Genomic DNA, 15,752 nt, shown 5'->3' on the forward strand with positions numbered 1-15,752 from the left:
CTCCCTTGTGCATCTGGCTAACATGGGTCCTGGGGAATCGAGTCTCAAACCAGTGTCCTTAGGCTTCATAGGCAAGTGCTTAACCACTAAGACATCTCTCCATCCCTTATTATCAATTTTATATATTCTATCTTTAAGTTTTAGTAAGCATGCTTATAATAACAGTTCTGCATGGACTAGCCACATTTAAGGTTCAACATGTAGCTGGTGACTAATGCATTGAATATCAAGGCAGTGTTTATGTGGTTTTGTTATGCAAACCATTGTACAATAAAGACTGAAATCAAAGTGCTATAGATATTTGTTATGAGACAATAGCAACACCTTGTCAGTCACCTTACTTAAAGAGGTGATGATTAACTGAGTAGGAGAAGTCATGACTCAGTATAAAAGTTAGATCATACATATATGTATTAAATACATGTATTCACTGTTGGAAAATGCCACAGAAACAATCTCAGACATAGTTGTAACTGAGCAACCTCATAGGACATACTTAGATTGCAGATTCACAGAGCTGAAAGGGGTACTTTCTTTTAGTGTGGAAAGTACATATGTTTATTATCAAAGCTATAGGTATAAAGTTCAAGAGGTAGGTAACTAATTAAGAAACTTCAATAGAGTATATTTGGAAATTAGTTTTCAGGGCAATAATCAAAGGAGTTTATACATTAAAGAAAATAGTGAGTTTATGCTATCTGAAGAAAGGCATGGAGAATTCAGAAAAAAAAAAAAATTGCCTATACCCCATGCAGATTTGGGAAGATAATTCTAGATTGGGTAGGAGCTGCCATGTTAGCTTATAAAGAACATATAGTGGGCTGGAGAGGTGACTTAGCACTTCAAAGCCTAAGGACCCCAGCATGATTACCCAGTACTCACATAAAGCATATGGAGTTCATATGCAGTGGTATAAGGCCCTGGTGTGGCAATTATTTCTCTCTCACACTCTCCTCTCTGTCTCTATGCTGGAACATAAATAAATAAGTAAATAAATAAAATATTTTTAGAAGAACATAATAACAAAGAATGTATGGAAAATGGAATATATAATATTAATAAAGAGTTTTAATTTTTATTTATTTATATTTTATTATTAGTTATGCACGTAGTATGTATGCAGCCATGTTGGTATCATCCATAGCCTCTTCCCTGTCTTCCCCCCTCTGTAGGTACCCTCCTCATTGGGGAAAGTAGGTCATGCATTGTGGGGTTAAACATCACTTATGTGTAAGAGGCAATGTCTCTGTGCATAATATCCCATCTTGTGACTCTAAGAATCTTTCTGTCCCCTCTTCAGTGAATTTCTCTGAGCCATGTAGGATTTGTTTTAGGTCTACTTCAGTGATGAAGTATTGGGAGCCTCTGTGTTGGATATCTGGTTTGGTAGGAGTTGAGTGCTCTCTGTGTCTATCTCCTTCACCTTGTGCTGGTACCAGATTCACCAAGAAAGCAGCACTCTTGCTCAGCTCCCCAATTATTGTATGGTATCAGTCTGGGCCCTGGTGATGTGCAATGGGCTGATTCTCTCCTCAGGATCTGCATCCATCTGAAAAAGAGAAGCACATTCTTCAACAGAGACTGATGTCAGCACCAGATAAATAGGATGATAATTATTATTTTAGAGAGAATTTAATAAGTGCAGTCCTTCTTGTAGCCCACAATTGGCGGGAGCTATGAGTTTGGTTTCACTGAGCAGATCTGATAGCTAAATCAAGAGCAGTTGGTTACCCACCATGGCTGTGTGCCACTATTGCACTTGTGTGAATCAGGTCAAGTTGCTTGCTGCTGAGTAGCTTAGACCATGAGTTACTTGGATGGATGTTGGCCATTTTCCCCCAGTAGCACCTGTAATGTCTTTTAGCACTATACAAGCTATCTGGGGACTGACTCTTTTAATGAAGAGTTTTTATTGCTGAAAATTAACACTCTGATAGAAAGGCATATAAAGATTGGATTAAAAGTTCTTTAAATCCTAACAGAATTTAGAAAAAGACTGTTCATTTAATAAAATAGGAATGTAAACAAAAGTAATCAAGTTTGAAATAAAAGGGATAAAATCAAACATCTGCAATTGATTTGCAATAAGGATTTAAGGTTATTTATAATATTTTTACTTGACACATATTCATACCCATTAATGTTCCAAATGATGATATCTTGAGATTAAAGATCATCATATATGATGATGTCGACAAATAAGAGTAACAATATACTTAAGTTCATTAATTATATTTGAGGATTGCCTACATATTCATAGAGGTTACTTAACAAACATTAAGGAGCATTAAACTAATCTTGTATCACTGTCTTTTAGCAATGTTTTTGAGATAATATAATATATGCAAAATAAAAGTGCTATTTATTTTTGATACTGGTAATTATGATACAGGATGAAGTCAACCGGCTTTCAGCTCTTCAGCCTCAAATTGAGCGATTAAAAATTCAGAGCATAGCCCTGAAAGAGAAAGGACAAGGGCCAATGTTCCTAGATGCAGACTTTGTGGCCTTTACAAATCACTTTAACCAAGTTCTTGCTGAAATGCAGTCCAGAGAGAAAGAACTACAAAAAAGTAAGTAAAAATACTTCTAAAAGGCTAATTTAATAATTTTCTAAATTGGTTATTGATGGGTAAAATATAAAGTACTTATATATAGAAATAATTTATGTGGATCGGTTTATCTCTACTACTTCTTTTCACAAGTGATGAAACTCTGGTGTTGAAAATCAAATAAGTAGTTTTATATTTTCCTTCATAGCAATTTGGTGCCTTTGGTGATAAACAAATAAAACATGTTTTGAAATGCCTAACTTCTCTTTAGTGGGTTGGAAATTTCAGAATCATGAGTATTGAACATAAAAGAACACAATAAAGCAACAAATAGACTTATATAAGACCTAGTTTCTCTGTGTTTGGACACACCTGTATATGTGTCTCCCTATTGCTTCTGTCAGTTCATGTGACAAGTATGGCTATAGCATAAACATAACAAGCAAAAGTCAGGAAAGTTCATATTTTTCTTTGTGTTACATTTTACTTTTGAATCTTTTGAATGCCTATATTGACCTCATAAATTTTTCTTTCTATGATAAAGTAAAAGATAGAAGTGGAACAACTGTATATACATATATACATATACATATATGTGTATATGTATTTGTATATATATATATATATATGTATGTATGTATCATAGGACTAACAAAAAATTTAAGATGTTTTCTTTATTTCTTAATAATTTGTATCACAAAATACTAGTGTTCATCAAGTTTCTTTTAAGCACAAGTTTCCTTATAGAGATAAGTTTAGGAAGAAAGCATTTAAAGAAATAGCAACTGCAGGTTGATACATAGTATACATGTGTTTACATATTGTGCACACAAAAGGGATTCTAGAATATAACTGAAATTTTATGTTATTTTTTTATAAAAAAAATATTTATTTATTTATTTGAGAGAAAGGGAGAGAGTAGAAACACCATGGACTCCAGCCACTGCAAATGAACTCAAGATGCATATGCCACCTTGTGAATCTGGCATACATAAGTACTGGAGAATTGATCCTGGGTCTGTAGTCTTCAAAGGCAAGTGCCTTAACCACTAAACCATCTCTTTAGCCCTGAATTTCTTTCTTTTCTTTTTCTTTCTTTCTTTCTTTCTTTCTTTCTTTCTTTCTTTCTTTCTTTCTTTCTTTCTTTCTTTTTTTTTTTTTTTGAGGTAAGGTTTTACTCTAATCTAGGCTGACCTGGAATTCACTCTGTATTCTCAGGGTGGCCTCGAATTCACAGTGATCCTCCTACCTCTGCCTCCCAAGTGCTGGGATTAAAGGAATGTGCCACCACGCCCGGCCTAGCCCTAAAGTTTTAATACAAAATATTTTTTTTAATTTTTATTTATTTATTTGAGAGCGACAGACACATAGAGAAAGACAGATAGAGGGAGAGAGAGAGAATGGGCGCGCCAGGGCTTCCAGCCTCTGCAAACGAACTCCAGACACGTGCACCCCCTTGTGCATCTGGCTAACGTGGGATCTGGGGAACCGAGCCTCGAACCAGGGTCCTTAGGCTTCACAGGCAAGCGCTTAACCGCTAAGCCATCTCTCCAGCCCCAAAATATTTTTAAAAGTCTCTTCCCCAATTTTTCATGAGAAGTATAAGGATACTTTTTGTTTTTGTTTGTTTACTTTAAGTTTAATGACTTGGTAATGTATTTTCTTAAACATTTTCTTTGGGTATATTCAAATAATGTACTATATATAATTAATATTTTGATATACATAAATATTTACTAACTTATTAGTATTTGCCTTTTATAAAAAAAAAAAAAAAGTGAAGCCAGGCGTGGTAGTGCACGCCTTTAATCCCAGCACTCCTGAGGCAGAGGTAGGAGGATCACCATGAGTTCAAGGCCACTCTGAGACTGCATAGTGAATTCCAGGTCAGCCTGGACCAGAGTGAGACCCTACCTCCAAAAACCAAAAAACAAAACAAGTGAACTTCACAAAAAAAAAAAAAAAAAAAGATTGTGTCTACTACTTTAAAGTGTGTTTCATTAAGTGATTTATTTCTCTTATAGGGAATTAGGTACTCACACTTTAAAATAATATCAGCTCCCTCTAGTGGATTTTCATATACTTGTTTCTATGCTTCAGTACTTTCAATTGAGAAAGATATTTTTAATGTCCTACATTTTTGCACATTGCCTTAATAATAACGTATTTGATCCTATAGAAATCCATAGGCCTTCGTTATAATAAGTTGTGTTTTTATGAATATACTGTAACTGGAGTACAAAAGAAACTCTTCATGGCAAAAATATATTTTTATATATGCTTGTTAAGTTCAATTCTTTTTGGGTTAATAAAGTAAAGACGAGTGATATTGTTAGCTAAGATGTATTTCTGTTGGTGAAAAAAAAATCTTCATATCCATTAACTTATATCCGTATGTATCACCATCTATGTATACATGATGAGTGTTTGTTAAAACTTACCAGCTTTGTTTCTCCATTTATCTCCAAATTAATGTCCTCCATTCTATTTTATTTACTAAAATATCCCTAATGTTTTTACTTGACCTTTCGGAGAACTTTCCTTAACGAGTAATCCTTTAATTGTATGTGAAGTGCATAGTAAAATAAAAGTATATTATATTAAAGCCCTATTCTACCATATTGCAAGTGATTTTTATCAATTTTCAGTTAAGTGTTTTTCTGTGTCCTTATACTGTTGAAATAATACTCTTAGTCACCTACTACCTAATTAATAAATATTTCTGAAAACCTTGTATGGGCCACAAAGCTGGAACTTAGTAGCAATAAATGATGAACCAGATTTTATATATGCATGCTGCTTATCAAAACCACAATAACACAATCATCTACATGATATTTACAAAGATAAAAATAATTTTGTTGTAAACTAATTTAGACAACATGATTGTGGGTAATCGCTTTTCTCTGTTCCAGGTATAGTAGAAGGAAATCTTATGATGACAACCAAAAAATACTCCTTGTACCCATAGTGTTTTGCTCTGTAGTTGGCATGATCCAGGGATTGGAAATCAAAGTAAATATGGCTTGAATTCATTTAGCTCTAATATAGAAGACTGACCTGCTTTACTTTACTTTCTGTTCCTATACACAGACAGTTTTACACACACAGAGGAAAACAAAGAATTAGCATCTAGTACTTAATGTTGTTAAGATGAAATCATAGCTATAAAGTACTCAGCATTTGCCTTAGTTTTTACTTATTTTTCTTTATTTTTTGATCTAATTTGTTTCAGAATGAAGTAGAAAGTAACCTTTGTATCTATTCTTTTTTGTGTCATGATAGACTTGTATGTGCATTTATATGTTCATATGTTGGTAAGTGTATATGCACATGCATGTATATTTCTGTGTGTATGTATTTGTAAATCAATGTATACTAATATCTTGCTTTTACAAATGAATTTAGTTTTCCTCCAAAGTTAATAAAACAATTTAAGTCTACCTATGTTGCTAGTGACAGTCATGTCTGAGAAGTGTTACAATTATTATAAAGGATAAAGTTTTCCTCTTGATATAATTCTTAACTTTTATTTATTTATTTGAAAGCATAGAGAAACAGACAGAGAGAGAATGAGCATGCCAGAGCCTCTAACTGCTGTAAATGAGCTCCAGATTCATGTGCCACTTTGTGCATCTGGCTTTGTATGGGTACTTGGAAATTGAACTTGGCTCATTAGGTTTTGTAGGCAAGCAGTTTAACTGCAAACCATCTCTCCAAGCCTCTCGAGAGTTCCTTCTTGGTATCCATTATTTCACTTCCTTTGTCTGTTCAAGTTGTTCCATCAGAGAGACGTTTTGATTATTATCTATGTACTTGATATACTATTTCAAATTATATTTATTCACCACATACTTTGTTATATTCAAGGAGATCATATAACATATAGTTACAAATAGTGAAAAATAATTATACATACCAAGTTACCAAGCAAGAAATTGAATGGTGCAATATCCACTCAATTCCCCTGTTGCAATTTTAACTTTATCTTTATTTATTTGAGAAAGAGAGAGAGAGAGAGAGTCGGAGGAAGGACAGAACAGGCGTACTAGTGCCTTAAGCCTCTGCAAACATACTCCAGATGCATGTGCCACCTTGGGCATATGGCTTACATGTGTCCTGGGAATCAAACCTGGGTCCTCTGGTTTTGCAGGAAAGAGCCTTAATTGCTAAGCCATCTCTCTAGATCCTCTGTTTCATTTTTAATAAAATTCTTTTTTGTCTTCAGATATGATCATGAGAACATTTGTCCTCATTGTCATATCCTGTTCATTTCATTAAAATGACATTTCCCAAGATTCCTTTAAAAAATGACTATTGGCTTTGGTGAACCAGAGGATGATATTAGGGGATAGTGCAAATGAGAATAGGAGAAGTTCTAGAATATTTCTCTTTATCACTTAAGCATCAGTGTCTCTTTAAATCAGGAGCTAATCAGGGTCTAACATTCTTACAGGAATGTACTCAACTATTGAGGAGTAGCCGCTAATTATGGGTTGTGAGATATTATAAGAACACATAATCTTTCATCTCTTGTTCTTTTGACAATTGAGTTTGTATAGGCTGCTGTTATAAACTGATAGACTACCATCAGTTGTGCAGATCCTTACTTATACTATTTATTAAATCTAATTCTATTAGTTCATTTTATCATATTGTATGGAAGTATTTAGAATTTCTTTTCCATTTCATTCTTTCACTGCTTCTTCAATACAGTTCCCTTATATTTTTCATAGTTAATTAAAACAGCTATTATAATATATTATTATTTTCCATCTTGATTCAATAATTATCATGGCATGTTGTTTGGATGGAAGATATACTACAGTTAGCTTAGCATATGAGAAGCACTGGGGTCAAATTCTGGCAGTGCATAATTCAATATATGGTAAGGATTTTCTGTAAACCCATCACTTGAGATGTATTAGGATCATAAATTTAAGGTGGTCCTCAGTTACACAGGGAGTTCAAGGCCAGTGTGGGCTACATGAAAAAGAACTTGAAGGAGAAAGAGAGAGAGAGAGAGAGAGAGAGAGAGAGAGAGAGAGAGAGAGAGAGACAGAGAGAGAGAGAGAAATTTATTTTTTTAACTTACTGATGTTTGGAGCATGAACAAATAATAAATGAATGACCCCATTGCCATTTATTATCCCATAGTATATTACCATCCACAGCTCTAAAGATGAAATCTAAAGTACTGCTGAAGTTGGAAGTATACAAGTACAACTCTAGGTTTACTAATTGGAGTATCACACTTCATGATTGTCATTCTGTACAGCACATGTTTATAAACATAAGGAGAAGCAGTCTGGTTGGAAATTTTAAAAAATGTGTTTTTTTTCTTTTGATTAAAACCATTTCTAAAATCATTACCAATCATTTTATACATATGTCTCTCACCTGGCATATATGTGTCACCTAGATATGGCCTCTGACAAAATTCTGATACATGTTTGTCCCAACCATTGTCACAGAGGAGGCAAGTACTGTTTTTGAAACTTTCTACTATCAAGTTGAATTAATCAATATTTATGAAATTTACATTGTACACAATATATTCCCTTGTCTCTCCTTCAATATCGCTCAATTGATGCTGTCTCCAACATGGCCAATTAGTTGATAACAACTATATAATTCTGTCCTTCACCTTCATTTATGAGACTACACATTATCATTCTCTAGTTGAGAGTTCAGGTTTTGACATTATTTCTTATTTGACATAAGTAATATAAATGAGTTTGCTGACAAATTATGGAAACATGACTAAATTCTAAGTTGTTAAATTATTATTCTTTTCCTTTTTCCCTTTTTGATAAAGTTTTTGACTCTTTGCCACCAATGCGTTATCAGGAGACAATGAGTACCATCCGGACATGGATCCAGCAATCAGAAACCAAACTCTCCATACCTCAGCTTAATGTCACTGAATATGAAATCATGGAGCAAAGACTTGGGGGATTACAGGTCTGTGAACACTTTAATATCTTAGCAGTACAATATGTAACATTTTCATGAAATTTCATTGTTGTAATTTTAAAATACCATTAAAATTAAGGTAAGAATGCTTCAAATATATGTCAGCAGATGAACCAGTGAAGATGAGACTTCAAATATATAATTTATGTATGTTTCTTCTTCCTCTTTCTAAATATTCATGTATTTATATATCTGCATACATATATTTCTATTTATATCTAAAATATAAATATCATAATTAATAAAAATTGATAAAATAATAAAGAATATTTTAAGAATATTAATTATGTTAAGACATACTAAATTAAAATATTAGTTATGGGGTCACCTGATTCAAACCACCACAATGATTTATACAAACCTGAATTTTGTTGAAATAATGGAATATGTTTAAAGATATAGGGAGATTAAATATATGAAGGTGGGCATAATTGACTAGAGCAGAAAGGTAGAAATGAATCTAAAAATGATTAATAGAAAGTGATTAAATGAACTAGAGAAACTGTTAACATTTATGATAAAATATGTCTAGTAACATTGTTGTGATACAGATGCAGAGCTTAGAATATAATGTAATTATAGGCCAGAATTTACACATAAAATGTAGGGAAAAATCTAATAAAGTATAAATTAAAAGTTCAAAAACTAAAAAATCAATGCTACAAAGCATCACGATTCTAAGCTGCTACAAAATTTATATTTTAGCCATATATGTCACCTTGAAATAAAACTGTTTATGTTTTTATGTGTAAAATAACTGATATTGAATATTTATTTACACAGAGGTAATAGAAAATTTATTTTAAAATCTTTACAACTATAAGTGTGCTTTTACATTTTTAACATGAGCTTACATTTGAAATAATTAGAATGTATCATTGAACAAGGTATTTAGTCAGAGACACATAAATAGAACATCTTATTATAACAAACTGTATATGCTAACCCTATATAGCATAAATATCAAATGAATATAAGTTTTACACAAATTTCCTTGGAACTTCACCTTCATATTTCAAATGAGAAAAATCTACTAGGAAATATGAAATTTTATTTAACTAGTATTAGTAATCTGCCATTATTATAGCTTATTCAAGTTTTACTATTACATGTATGAATATAATGTAGCTATGGTTTTAATGAAGTAGGTTAAAGACTATCTTATGGAAGGTTTAGTACAACTAAGTTAAGCTAGTAACTAAAATAAACAAATTTATTGATATATGGACATGATTCAATCAAGTTATGTATTCTAACTCTGCTTAAGTAAAGTAAATTTTGGCCATATTTGGTGCTACTTACACAGAGAAGGTATGAGCCAAAAAAATAAAATGCCGGGAGTGGTGGCACATGCATTTAATCCCAGCACTCAGGAGACAGAGGTAGGAGGATCACCACGAAATCATGAGTTCGAGGCTACCCTGAGTCTACCTAGTGAATTCCAAGTCAGCTTGGGCTATAGTGAGATCCTACCTCAAAAAACCAAAAAATAAAATAAAATAAAATAAATAAATAAGTATGGATGGTTACATTATTGCTATTTACCTTATAAGTTCCACAATCAACTTGGTGTTTTATTATATCTATGTCTATATATTTAAATCATGTAGCCTTCAGTTAATGTGCAATCAATACAATTGAAATTCATCTGTTATATTTCAGTTCATGTAAATAGACTTTTCATTCTTATTTTAGGCCTTGCAAAGTTCTCTAAAAGAGCAAGAAAGTGGCCTCAACTATCTCAGCGCCACTGTGAAGGAGATGACAAAGAAAGCTCCCTCAGAAATGAGCCAGAAGTATCAATCAGAATTTGAAGAGACTGAGGGACGCTGGAAGAAACTTTCCTCCCAGCTGTCTGAACATTGCCAAAAGCTAGAGGAGCAAATGAACAAACTTCGAAAGCTTCAGGTATCCCCCAATTCTACTATATATTCATTCTATTTAGCTAGCTTCCAACTAGCATGTTTTATAACATGTGAAAGGAAATAGAAATATTTCCCCCTCCAGGGTACTCCAAAGTCATTGATGTAATTAAAAGATAAATCTTTCACAAAGAAATAATTAAGAATTCTGCTTCTTAGATTTTCTTCAGAAATTACTTAATTTTTCACCAATTGCAATAAAATTTAAGCATGGTTTTAGCATAATTATTCATACATACATTTATTTAATTAGTCTGCTTATCCACGTGGTATAGATATGATTTAGTTTAAATGATTTTATATATACTGTTTTGCGAAGGCATATGTTTTACTCATATGATCATATGCTTAATTATCACAACATCTTCTTCCTCAAGTGGACTTCTAGTAACCTATTATTTTTCAATAATATTTAGTCAGTTATCATTGAACAGAATATGTAAATAACAGAAAAGAAACTACAGATACATAATTTAAGTGAAAACAACTACAAGATGCTTCTGATTTGAGTCCCAGTCTTGACATTGGGGTGTCCATTTAACGTCTTCCAGTGTAAAACTCAACTGTATGTTCTGTCATAGGCAGGTCCTACATGGTGATATTGATGTGTATGCATATAAAGTGTTGATGGGTAGGTAAAATATAAAGCGCTAGACTGGTAACAAAGAATAGGTCTTCAGAAATGATAACAGGTGGTGGAAAGGAAAAAAGACACATGACACATAAGCAAACAGAGGAGGAGCATACAAGGAGAAAGGGGAGATGGAGGAAGGAGAATCAACTAACAGAATTGGGTTTAGAAATGCCATTAATGATACTTCAATCTCCATTTGCTAACTAAAACAAAAATTCAAAAGAAAAACTTAAAAACATAAATAGAACCCTAATTCATATTAAAACATGCATATTTCCTATTATGATCTTAAAACTGTATGAGTATACATGCATGGAAACATGTATTGTTTGCCATGACCATATGACACAATTAAGTTTCCTGGTGCACACTAACATTAAGCCAGCATACTTGGTAAAGAGGAAAACTTTTGGTTTCCCATTGTTGTTAAAACTAATTACCCAAAATATAATGGCCTCCAGCAAAACTACTTAATTATATTGCAGTTCTGGAAGTCAGAATTCAAAAATCAGTCTCTAGCTTATACAAAGCATCCACAGTGTCTGGACATTTGAAGAGAAGACTGGTTTGTTTGATAGTTTTAGTTTTAGAAGCAATATACATTCCTGTATTCATGACCTTACCCTTCATCTTCACTGAATATAGCATAACATTCCAGTAATAAGGTATTTCTGTCTCTATCAGTTCCTCCCTTCCTGTTAAGGCCAGCTGACATTGCATTGTATGCCTAGTACCCAACCAGATAATGTTTCTAACTTTTTTATTTATAGAAAGTCCTTGTTTCATATTAAGTAACATATTTACAAACTATACTGATTGTGACTATTTTTTTATTGATAGTCTCTAACACACTGAATATATTTAACAGTGTGGTAAGGCATATATTTAAGAAGGAAAGGAACTTGGCATGGTGGCTCATGACTTTAGTATCAGCACTTGGTAGGCAGAGTTAGGAGGACAGCCATGAGTTCAAAGCCACCTTGAGACTTCATGAGGAATTGCCAGTCTGTCTAGGCAAGGGCAAGACCCTACCAAAAAAAAAAAGCCATAAAAAGAAATTATTTGTGAAATACTATTTGTGAAATGATACATAAAATCTTAGCTACATGTCAAGCAACTAGAATTTATTCGGTCAATAATGAAATAAAATAAGTGGGATCCTGGCAACATAGAGCAGCAGTATGCTAAATATGCTTGAGAATTAATAAAATATATGGTCAAAAAACAATCTGCACACAACATGTTCCCTCCAGACACAAAATGGCCTGGATATCCATGGCCTCACAGTGCCTGATACTACCTGCATAAGACCATCATAAGAGGAGGAAAAGATCAAGGCATCAAAAGTGAAAGAGAGACTGATTGAGATGGGGAGGGGGTATGATGGAGAGTGGAGTTTCAAAGGGGTAAGTGGGGGAAGGGAGGGTATCACCATGGGGTACTTTTTTATAATCATAGAAGTTGTTAATAAAAAAAAAAAACTAAAAAAAAAAAAAAAAAAAGCTTCCCAAGTAAAAGCCACAACAGTGTCCTTATCAAAGATGGGAAAAAGAAGCTGGAGGAATTTTGTTCAATCAAGCTTTATTAAGCCAGGCATGGTGGTGCAAGCCTTTAATCCCAGCATTTAGGAGACAAAGATAGGAGGATTGCTATGAGTTTGAACCAGTCTGAGACCAATTCCAGGTCATCCTGGCCTAGAGAAAGACTATACCTCAAAAAATCCACCAAAAACAGGTGGGCTGGAGAGATGGTTTATCAGTTAAGGTCCTTGTCTGCAAAACCTAAGTAGCCAGGTTCAATTCCCCACTACCCACATAATCCATATGCACAAGGTGGTTCCTTAGCAGTGGCTAGAGGACCTGGCACACCCTCCATCTACCTCTTTCTCTCTATGTATCTCTCAAATAAAAACAATAAATAATTAAAAAAACAATCTCCACATATGTTATGAATGCTCATGGATATGTATTTTAATTCAGTGGTAATGTGATTAACAGCAACAATAAAATCAGTAATAACAATCACAAAAGACTGTATCAGTACTTTAAAGAAGTAAAGATAGATATAATTATATGTGTCTTCAAAACCTTACCATGAATATGCACAGGGAAAGAAGATCATTGGCATCAATGATCAACAAATTAACTGAGTACAGTAAAAGTGAAATGATCCTAGGACAGCAGAGAGGTAGGAAAAAAAGCAAAGTTATCTATAAAGTGATAATATTGAAGTTCTTAGAACTAGATGAAAGCTTTTAATTTATTTTTTTCTATTCAAAGTATTAAAGGAGCTTTCCGCAAAGTTTATACATAGGAGAGAAGAAAACAATGCAACTAGACAGCATAGTTGACTTGTATAGAGCTAAAGAAGTGACAATTTGAAAAGTAACCCCAAATGTCAGAAAATAGAATATGAGTAAAAATAACAAAAAAAATATTTGTCTATTTACAAATGATAAATGGTAAAACACCAAACTGGTAAGGCAAATAAGAAATTAAAAGCTTTCTCTTTGAAGATTAAAGAAAAAAAATCTTCCCAGAAAGTCAATTGAAGGGACTATTTAAACTGTCAACTGTAGAAAACCATTTGTGGAAGTTTAGGTTTAGGGAGGCTATAAAGACACAATTACACTGAGTTTATTGTCATAGTTTGTTTTACGTACTATATGTGCACATTGTTAGTGTTATCATGAGCTGCTTTGTAACTTCAAATTTCTCTAGAGGGGGATATGATTTAATGTTCTCGAGAGGAACGTCATAAAACCACTTGGTAGTAAATACACCAGTGCTCATACTGTAGACCATAAAATGCAGTCTTAGTAAAAAATAGTCTTTTCTAGGAGAGCTGCTCAGAGACATCCTTCAAACAAGGGACTTGTTTCTAGGCTTATATTTAGACATATAAACATGATGAACTGTATAAAAAGCAATTAGCTCCCAATATATGACTATTTCTATTTCAGAATCACATAAAAACCTTGAAGAAATGGATGGCAGAAGTTGATGTTTTCTTGAAAGAGGAGTGGCCTGCCCTTGGGGATTCTGAAATTCTCAAAAAACAACTCAAACAATGCAGAGTAAGATTTTTATATGATGCCTTTCATACTAAGGCCTATGTTTTAAGATCACAGGTTTGTTTACTAGGAAGGTATCTGGTTATTGTAAACTAAGCATGGGGGCCTATGGTTAGGATATAACTTATTTTATATAATTTGAGGTAGGAGGAGCTGCGTTCCTCAACTTGCAATACAATTTAACTTTTGTACAATTATGCTGTTAGCAACATTGAGGTATGACAGTGGTCTCTGACACTTCATGATATAATAGCCACTGAAAATACTTAAGACCATTAAGCAACTATATTTCTAATACTTAGTAATTTTTGTGGGGATTTGTGTTTGTGTGTGTGTGTGTGTGTGTGTGCGTGTTTGCCTCTGGTGCCAAAGGTTGATGTCAGGCATATTTTCCAATTAGTCTACACTATATTTTGTGACAAAGTCTCTAGTAACTAGAAATTTGCTGGTTTCCTTGGACAAGTTAGCCAGCCAGTCCTAAGGATCCTCCTATCTTCACCTAGCAGTGGTATTACAAAACACCCCACCATATCTGGCATTTTCCATGTGTTCTAGGAGTAAAACTCAGATCCTCATAACTACGTGACAAGCACTTTACTGACTAAGCTTTCTCTCAACCCCTTATTTGATAATTTCAAGGACAAAATTTACCTGTTAATGCCCTTATTTCCAATTATATGTTTCCTACTTATGTTGCTTTTATTATATCTCAAAGTAATATTTCAATCACATTTAAACATTCATTGTTTTCTTAGCTTTTAGTTAATGATATTCAGACAATCCAGCCCAGTCTCAACAGTGTCAATGAAGGTGGGCAGAAGATAAAGAGTGAAGCAGAACCAGAGTTTGCATCCAGACTTGAGGCAGAACTGAGAGAACTTAACACTCAGTGGGAGCAAATGTGCCAGCAGGTATGGAAACTTTCCTCCTCTGTAGTTAGCTTCAACTAAATTTATTCATGTTTCTTAACATTTCACTTCACACTATCCTTATCCAAAACTTTGTTCCTATGTTGGTGTTTTAAAAAGCATACTCATTTCAAATTAGATTTTTTAGCATATAAAAATTTGCTTTAGATATATCAAATGGTACATATTGTTGCTTACTGTGGTTTTAATGGGATTTTGATTACAATTGTCATGCTTGAATACAAAATATTTTTCATGTGTGCATGTAGTGGGTATGAGTGTATTCATGTTAATATGTGTGAGGAGGTGAACATAGTTGAAGGTAAAAATCATGTGCAGGCATGTATATGTTTCCATATATGCATTTGGAAGCTAGAGAACAACCTTGGGTGTCATTCCTCAGGTGAAGTCCAGATATTTTCTTTTTTTTAAAAAAATATTTATTGATTGATTGATTGATTTGAGAGCGACAGACACAGACAGAAAGACAGATAGAGGGAGAGAGAGAGAATGGGTGTGCCAGGGCTTCCAGCATCTGCAAACAAACTCCAGACGCGTGCGCCCCCTTGTGCATCTGGCTAACGTGGGTCCTGGGGAACCGAGCCTTGAACCGGGGTCCTTAGGCTTCACAGGCAAGCGCTCAACCGCTAAGCCATCTCTCCAGCCCATAAGTCCAGATATTTTCAA

At 33.6% G+C, this 15,752-nt stretch overlaps 1 protein-coding gene across 1 annotated transcript in view; it reads left to right on the forward strand.

Moving 5' to 3' along the window:
- Dmd (dystrophin) overlaps positions 1-15,752 on the forward strand; it is a 2,157,654-nt gene that overhangs the window by 797,611 nt on the left and 1,344,291 nt on the right. Inside the window, exons 22-26 of the mRNA XM_045140973.1 lie at positions 2,393-2,573; positions 8,371-8,516; positions 10,224-10,436; positions 14,047-14,160; positions 14,913-15,068. Of these exons, the coding sequence (XP_044996908.1) occupies positions 2,393-2,573; positions 8,371-8,516; positions 10,224-10,436; positions 14,047-14,160; positions 14,913-15,068 (810 nt within the window). The remainder of the gene's footprint in view (positions 1-2,392; positions 2,574-8,370; positions 8,517-10,223; positions 10,437-14,046; positions 14,161-14,912; positions 15,069-15,752) is intronic.

Source organism: Jaculus jaculus, chromosome X, assembly GCF_020740685.1.
Source record: "Jaculus jaculus isolate mJacJac1 chromosome X, mJacJac1.mat.Y.cur, whole genome shotgun sequence".
Lineage (NCBI taxonomy): Eukaryota > Metazoa > Chordata > Mammalia > Rodentia > Dipodidae > Jaculus > Jaculus jaculus.